General features: G+C 41.3%; 2 protein-coding genes across 16 annotated transcripts in view; one reads left to right on the top strand and one right to left on the bottom strand.

The window, feature by feature from the left end:
- The first annotated feature begins 416 nt into the window (after positions 1 to 416).
- Positions 417 to 4,641, top strand: LOC112942532 (general transcription factor IIE subunit 1-like). The gene is made up of 4 exons (XM_026033476.1): positions 417 to 923; positions 2,040 to 2,241; positions 2,688 to 2,914; positions 3,298 to 4,641. Exons 1-4 carry the CDS (start codon positions 476 to 478, stop codon positions 3,696 to 3,698), a joined length of 1,278 nt encoding a protein of 425 aa, XP_025889261.1. The 5' UTR covers positions 417 to 475; the 3' UTR covers positions 3,699 to 4,641.
- Positions 4,642 to 6,830: 2,189 nt separating this feature from the next.
- The window catches only part of PCM1 (pericentriolar material 1), a 39,412-nt gene continuing 38,048 nt past the window's right edge, over positions 6,831 to 8,194 (bottom strand). For all 15 annotated transcript variants that reach the window (XM_026033479.1, XM_026033483.1, XM_026033486.1 and 12 more), the window contains one exon: positions 6,831 to 7,523. In XM_026033479.1, coding sequence (XP_025889264.1) covers positions 7,498 to 7,523 — 26 coding nt within the window. In that variant the 3' untranslated portion in view covers positions 6,831 to 7,497. The remainder of the gene's footprint in view (positions 7,524 to 8,194) is intronic.

The following is an 8,194-nucleotide window of genomic DNA, read 5'->3' as shown; positions in this document are numbered from 1 at the left end:
GAACTAACCTAAGGATTCAGTGCCTCATTTCTGCCCTGTGTTGTAATTTCTAGCTCGTGTAGTGTTTAGGTCAGATCTTYCTTGGCTGGTTGTGAAAGCAAAGAGCTAATTTAGGTAGACCTTGGTGTGAAAGGTAACTATGCTGCCTTCAGTGAGGAACAGCACTATGGCTTGTCCTACCCTAATCTTCCTTAGTTGTTTTTGTGGGTCCTTATGCCTGCATGGGTATGTGGGTCAATATTTTGAATACTATACCTGAGGATCAGATAACCTTTGATATCTACATGTACTAGCCCATTCCCACGTCCAGATTAAGGATTGTATATTAATCTGTTCAGTGCAGATTATTCCAGAAGAGCAGCAAAGTTTAAAAAAAAAAAAAAAAAAAAGGCTTTAAGAAAGCCTCACCACAGCCTGCCCGTTCTGTGCGTGGCACCAAGGCTGCTGCTTGGAAAACCCAGCGTTTCGGCTCCTGATGGAGGACCCGCAGGTCATCCCCGAGGTGCCGGCGGCCCTGAAGCGCCTGGCCAAGTACCTGGTGCGTGGCTTCTACGGCGTGGAGTATTCGCTGGCGCTGGACGTGCTGCTCTGCTACCCCTGCGTCAAGGAGGACGCCCTGCTGCAGCTGCTGCAGTACGAGCRCAAGCAGCTCCGCGCCGTCCTCAACACGCTCAAGGCGGACAAGCTGGTCAAGCTGCGCGTGCGAGTCGAAACGGGGCCCAACGGGAAGAGCACGAGGCACAACTACTACTACATCAACTACAAGGTGCTGGTGGACGTGGTGAAGTACAAACTGGACCACATGCGCCGGAAGATAGAGGCAGATGAGCGGGACTCCACTACCAGGTCATCTTTTAAGTGCCCGTCTTGCTCCAGCACTTACACAGACCTGGAGGTCAACCAGCTGTTTGATGTATTTACAGGTATGTTTGGTTATACTGCTCACTACTTACATATTGAAGAATAACTTAGAATGGTGGTGATTTGTGTGGAGTTTGCATTTGTTAGAACATACCTCTTGTTTGCTGGTGGGTATGGACCAGGGTAAAAAGCTGGGAATTGAGGGTAAGAGAGAAAGCAGTGTTTGTAAAATAGGTTGAACAAGAGGCATAAGCTGGAATTTAAGACCTAGGATGGAGATTCAGATCCTGGCCTCAGTTTTGCTATGAACAAGGTGAGGTAAAAACTAAGCTGAGGTAAAATAACTCACCAAGCCTGTGTTGCGCTTCCTCATGAGAGGCATGAGAACACAGTATGCATTTTACCTCATGCCTTGAATTTGCTAGCTCATCTGTGTCAATCTGCAATACCGCTGATARAGGACATGATGGAGCTTTAATAAAACTGTACCTACCTCCTGTGATGAAAACAATGCAAGTTGGCAACAGAGGGGTGCTGTAACTCCTGTGCTGGTCTGGAAAAAGCAATGTTCAGACACCTCCTGAGGTCCCCAACAATCCACAGCAGAGAGGACACCAGAGCTTGGGAGTTTCTCTTCTAAAAGACTAAACTAACTAAATAGAGAGTATGGTGTAAAAAARGAGTTAAGATGGCATCACACATTATGGCAATGTATAATTCTAAGTGCAGTTATTATGTTAAGGCTTGAGCTATGATATCTGGAAWGGATGTTAGAGCTAGGAAGAATCAATAATACTTCATGTGATCATTCTGAAATTGCAAGCTGAAGCTACTGAACTCTCAGCTAGCAAAGTGGTCKCTGTAATTTAACAATATTTTTTTCATATTTTTTCCAGTAAAGTATATACTTTAAAACTCTTGCCTTGAGACAAATGTGGGCCTTACTAAAGGTATCTCTTTTTCAGCTTCAAATAAATCCTTAACAGATGCCATCTATGCTCACAAATGTCTTCTGTTTTCTCATGCTTGCCTTTAACATGAGGTCCTCCAAATGCTGTGAGCAAACTAATGTTGAGTCTAGAGAAGCTGCTTGGATTTGGTTGGTATTGTCCAGGCTGTGAATTTCCCCACCAGTTACTTCCCTTGTGTGCAAACGTGCCCTGTGGGCAATGCTGCAGAGACCTTCCGCTGCACCTACTGCAACGCGGAGGTGGAGGAGGATGCGTCGGCGCTGCCCAGGCGAGACGCGCGCACGCTGCTGGCCAGGTTCAACGAGCAGATCGAGCCCATCTTCCTGCTCCTCAAGGAGACCGAGGATATCGTCCTGCCCTACRACTTGCTAGAGCCCCAGCCTACAGAAATCCCAGGATTATCAGAAAGGTACAAATGCGGCTCCAGAGCTCTTGACCAATGCAACTCCCACTCCACCAAACCTTCCAGTTGTAAAAGCCTGGTTAAATACCTAATTTACAGCCCACTTTCTCTTCTGTTTTGTTTGGTACTGCCTAGTTTATGGGACTCCAAGCTCCTTAATGTATTATGGCATTTTCAATTACTGGTTTGTGCTAAAAGTTTTATTTTTAGTACCTGTTCTGTTTCAAGGAGCAGGTAGTTCTCCTATAGACTTTCCCTCCTTTRGCCAATAGTGATCACTGTGAGAAAATAATGGCGCTTTCTCAGTGCGCTTCACCCAGGGATGCTCCAGAGAAGAGAATGGGCAACAGCTAACGGTTCAGAATCACAGGCCTCAGAGGGGAGACTTTTTTTAAGATTTCCTTTAACTGAGGCTTGTGTTGAATCTCTCACACGGGTCACGTTTCCTTCAGCTTTGATGATAAGGTGTGTTCAAGCACGCTGGAATGCAGCAGTCGACCCGAAAAATGGGCCAGCAGGAGCTCCTCCTTTGGCAATATGTACACTCAAAAGTTAGTTATAGATGTCCAAGACTCTGAGCCCAAGAAGAAAACAAGAGAAAAAGTCACTAAAGAGCAACCTGTTTGGATGTCACGGAGCACYGTGGAAGGAGCAACAGCAGCCACTACCAATAGTGCTGGTAAGATATGTTGGGGTGGAAATCCCTTTTCTTAATGAAAAGGGATTTCCTACTGAACTGGGACCTTTCAGTTCTGCAGTCAGTGCCTGTCAAGCCCTAGTGTTGGTGACGACGGTTGTAAGTGTAATAATAATAGCAGTAATAGCGTACTTAGTATTAGGTATACTATTCTTAAAGGCCCACTTAAGGCACCTTCTCAACAGGTCTTGTTCTGAGAGCGTAGCTAAAGCAACCCCAAAGTTACTGCAGGATTCTCAAAATGCAGCCATGAAGGGAATGCAGCAATGGGGGTGAGCAAGATGCAGAGCAGGAAGAGGTGGCATGCGGATGGCTCATGTAAGTGGTTCCCATCGCTACCTCTAACACTTGACGTTCTGTATTAGGAGTGCATCCTTCTGAGGAAATTGAAGAAAATGCCAAAGAAATGGGCACSGACAGTGAAATCATTCAGACTCTTCTGATTCATGAATCCAAGTCATCCCTGGGCCCCAACCACGTGTCCCTGGTCAAAGGCAAAACCAAGCTACCCACCTCGGGAAGCGACACCAGTGAAGGTGAGGAAGATGCCAAGAATGCAGGAGCACCAGTGATGGAAGAAGCTGGCAGCAACTTGGAGCACRAGGAGGAGCAGGAAACAGAAGATCCCATTTTAATGGTAGCTGGGCAGCCTCGCTCCTACAGTGAAGTCAATGAAAATCCAGCGCTCGTGTCTCTCATGACAAATGAGGAGAGAGAAGCTTACATAAAAGTGGGACAAGAAATGTTCCAGTCTGTCTTTGAATAAAGCACTAATGCGAGCTTGTAAAGGATGGGTGACCCTGCCTTTTGAGGAAAAAATTAACTATTTAGTTTGCTTTTCAAAAATTCCCAGGGAGGGATTAACTTCTGTTTGTTCTCCTTGCTGTTAGTTTTGCTATTTTGCCTGAGTTTTACTTCTAGCTGGTAACTCCTGTTCTAAACACTAGTACTGCAGCAAAGGCACCCTAAAGCTATGGGCTTTCCATTGTCTTAATGCTTGATTTATAGGAATGCTTTAATTAGTTTTGAGGTGTGAATCATTCCATGACAGAGCTGCAACAATCCAATAAACCCAATCAAGCTTCCAAAGCAATGTCACAATCTCTTCAAGRAATCAATTCCACCTTTTCCTCAAAGTAGCCATTTCTTTGGGTAGCATAAATGAATTTGCTTCTAATATAATTTGGATTTATTCTGTACCACTGCATTATGATTACTACTTTGCTACTTACTCTAGGGTAAGGAGCTAACCCTGCAACAGATGTGTTGTACATGAATTTCCCTCTAAAGAAAGATCTCTTAAAAAATCAATTTGCTCTAAGGTGCATCAGCTTCATCTAAATTTCTGYCTTAAAATGTATCTAAATTCCTTTTATTTAATACTCTACATAACTGTTCTACAGTGAAGATGCATACAAAAAATGCCTTATACATCCAATGCTTAATCAYCCAACCAGGTGCTTCCCACAGCTTTAGTATGTGCATACTGGGCAGCCCCTTGATCCTGCACTGGACAAGCAATTTAGCTGGCACAAAACCAACCTTATGACACTATCTCATATCAAAAATTAAGGCTAACTTGATGGATATTCTCTTATCTTGRTACAGATTTGGAAAGTAGTTATGGCCCAGGCTTTCTTGTAGTTGTTTTAAGCAAGACCCAACAGCACTGAGCCCTTCCCTTTGGAGTGACCCTGGCTGTAATATTTGAACTGAGCTGTACACAGAGGAGAAGGGCTAGAATAAGAACACACAGAGCACAACTTCCCTAACAAATCTACTCTGTGCACAGGGGAAAATGCAATAAAATACAAGATGGTGCAGAGAAAGCACAACTAAAGAGATAAAAACACAGATTAACAGAGAAAGAGCAATTCAAGCAGACTTCTTTTTTGGTGGCAGAAGAGAAGGTCAGAAAATGCCACCTTGCCCCACCTTAGTCATCCCAGCAGGAAAGAGCTTTCATGCAAAGTAGGCATGTTTACTAAACCCACTGGGAAACAGTGAATGATGGTTCTTTTATTGCTATGCCCCTCAGTACTTGCTAAATGTTGATGTTAGCTAAGGAGAGCCTCTGCGTTACTACCTGAGTGAACCAAAGAATGACAGAAGGAGAGAGATTTCCTTTTCTCCCTCACCCCAATGTAGGGGTTATTAATAAAAAMCATGAGGACAGTTGAAAGGTATTTCTGCATGAAAGTCCTGATGTGAGGGTTTGGAGTTACATACTCACTAAATGTTTCAAATAGCCCTTTTCTAACTAGGACTTTCTTATAACAGCTACCAAGCTACCCTGTGTAGAGGACTTGTGGGAGGTGTTAGYTATATACCCTGTAATCAGTATAAATTAAAGATATAAACATTTTCATTAATTATTTGTCTGAAATTAATATACCTGATTTATGGTACCTGTTCCCCTGCCCTCTCTTCCTAGGCTACAGCTGTCACTCTTCCCCTTCAGCTTGTTAGCATTTTCCCTCTTCCCCCAMTCTTCAAAGGCAAGTTCTTCAGTTCTTTCCACAGTATTTGGAAAGGCAGTTTTTTCTCAACTCTGTGCTTGCAGGTTCTGGACTKAGGTGTTTCATGTTACATCAGGCTTCTTCATTCATGCCCAGGAGGCCAGAGCAAGAGCCCTGCTGAGGAGCTGTGACAGAGTGTAGGCACGTTTCTTCACCTACATACCATGAGCACATGGCACCATAGTCCAGCCGTTCACCAGCACCAGCCCTTTGGCTCAGKGCAGGCAGTTGTGGTCTGTGCAGCATCAGCCACACAGTTGACAGGGCAAAGCCCAGTCCTTCACTGGAGGCAGGCACTAAACTCAGCCTTTGCCTGCTCAACTCTTGCATGGTTATGGTTTATGGCCTTGTTTCTTGAGCTTACAGTTTCAGGATGTTCCTAGGAAGTAGGTTTTGATCTAGAGGATGCACAGATTCTGGCCTTGGGRATGCTTATGCAGCTGCTCTAGCAACTGGGTACAGAGCCAAACAGGTAGTAAAAAGTTTTTTTAATCCCCCCCCATCATCATCTTCACAAGCTGACCTTGGTCCAAAGGTTTGTTTCTCTGCCCTCACAGTGTTTTTTCTTTCTGCATGCAGTATCATCATGGTATTTACAACTTGAATGAGAACTYACCTTTACACCTTTAGAGATTTGCCCTTACACTCAGACTTTTCATTTTCTATCCATCTTTTCAGAATTTACTTGTTACTCAGGTAAACTCAAAACTAAAAACACACAAGCCTAAACCCTTAAAAAGGACTGTTGTATTCTCTAAATAGTAGTACACCACACCACCTCAAAAACATGTGCATAAACAACAATAGTCCAACTCACTATCATTTTATTCACCCTCGGGGYCACCAGACCGCCCCTCACACCCTAGAGCTGGAGGAGCACACTTACTTACTTATCAAAGACAAGTCAGAAATTAAGATCACAGATCTTAGCTTGAAGAAGAAAAGYTTAACTTTAAAAACTTCTGGAAGAAAAATTTTGTTTTCTTAGAGGGTAAATACGGGTTCTRTCTTACAGCAGATACACTGAATAAGCTATTTTCCAGATCAATTCTACAACTTAACATTTGAACTCTGATGCTAACAAAAATACAAAAAAACTATGAGGAGAAAGATGTTAATTCTAGTTCAAGACTCCTAATTAGTTTTSTACAGTCCTAATTAGGCCTTGGCCTTGAGCTCATTATGCTCTGACTTTAATCAGCTTTGACTTTGTCAAACAGAAAATTTTATCAGATTTCCCTACCTTCATTTTCTACACAAAATCCTTCACGAAGTCAAATAATTTCAAAGCAAATTCTTGTTTTTCATTTGCAGAAATTTTAAATGTTACATGCAGAAGAATAGCAAAATGGTATGCCTTTTCAGTATAAAAGAAATACAGAAAAAACAGAAGAGTTTTTAAAGGCCTTTACAAAAAAGGTCAATTTGCTTCATTCCAATCAGCACATTTATCTGAGCAAAATTCCACAGGCAACAAGAGCAACATTTCTTACATATCAGTAATTCTTATGCTATCAGGCACTGTGTAGGTAGGTACTAGGTGTACAAGTTGTATTTATAAAAGAATAAACTTTTTTTTCCTAAGTTTTTTCTTGTCCAAAATAATTAACAGTATTTCTGTGAACTGGAATAGCAAACAGTTAAACACTTAAAAATCAGCTAAGAAGGTAGAGCTAAAGTGAGTGAACTTCCACGTTAGCTCTGTGTACTGCACTGTAAGCCAGAGGAACGTTTTTCAGAAGACAGATTTACAGACAAGTCCAAACTTTATTTAAAACTACAATTTTGAACAGTTTTAAAATTACTAAACAAGTCACAATAAAAAAAAAAAAATCAAGACAGAAGACCAGTGAAACTGAGAAGAGGACTCAGTTCCAGCCGTTTAAACTGCCACAGGCAGAAGTTAACATACCTATCCTACGAGGCAGAGTGTCAAAAACTAATTTACATGTTTATACACGTTCAGAATTCTGGTAAGTTAGTGCTGATCTTCTATATGCATTTGTATACATGGAGTATAAGTGTGCAGACATCTGCAGATTATTCTCATGCACTTTGAGCTCCAACAGTGTCTGTAAAATAAAAGCATATGCATTAGTGTCCAACAGCACAAGGCATCAAATACAGCTCCTAACCACATCCCAACTGCTTATAAACATCCCTGAAAACACCTTGTTGARATACTTCCTCCTCACCTTTCTTTCACAAGGATTTTGAGCCGTGGCTCACTTGAACAGGTACAGCCATTCCAGGGACACAGAAAGGAATATTTCATTCAAGTATTACCTTGGGATTTGGCATGGTGTGCCATTCTTGGGCACACTGTTCCCCCCTCCAGGCACCTGCATCTGTATTCACCAGGCAGATTTCTCCATTACTACTCTCAAGCTTCCTGACATTTTTTAATCATCAAGTTAAACACTGAGAGGGGTGCCAGCAAGTTGCATGGCACGTTATTAAATCAGTCAGGACTAGCAACTGAAGTTTATATTCCTATGTAAGCCAAGCTCTTGAAAATAAAATAAAAAATAAAAATAAAATAAAAAATAAAATAAAATAAAAAATAAAATAAAATAAAAAATAAAATAAAATATAAAATAAAATATAAAATAAAAAATAAAAATAAAATAAAATATAAAATAAAAAATAAAAATAAAAATAAAATAAAATAAAATAAAATAAAATAAAAAATAAAATAAAATAAAAAATAAAATAAAATAAAATAAAATAAAATAAAATAAAA

This window comes from Nothoprocta perdicaria, unplaced genomic scaffold (assembly GCF_003342845.1).
Source record: "Nothoprocta perdicaria isolate Ctin4 unplaced genomic scaffold, notPer1 scaffold_13, whole genome shotgun sequence".
NCBI lineage: Eukaryota > Metazoa > Chordata > Aves > Tinamiformes > Tinamidae > Nothoprocta > Nothoprocta perdicaria.
This window is presented reverse-complemented; position numbering and strand designations above follow the sequence as displayed.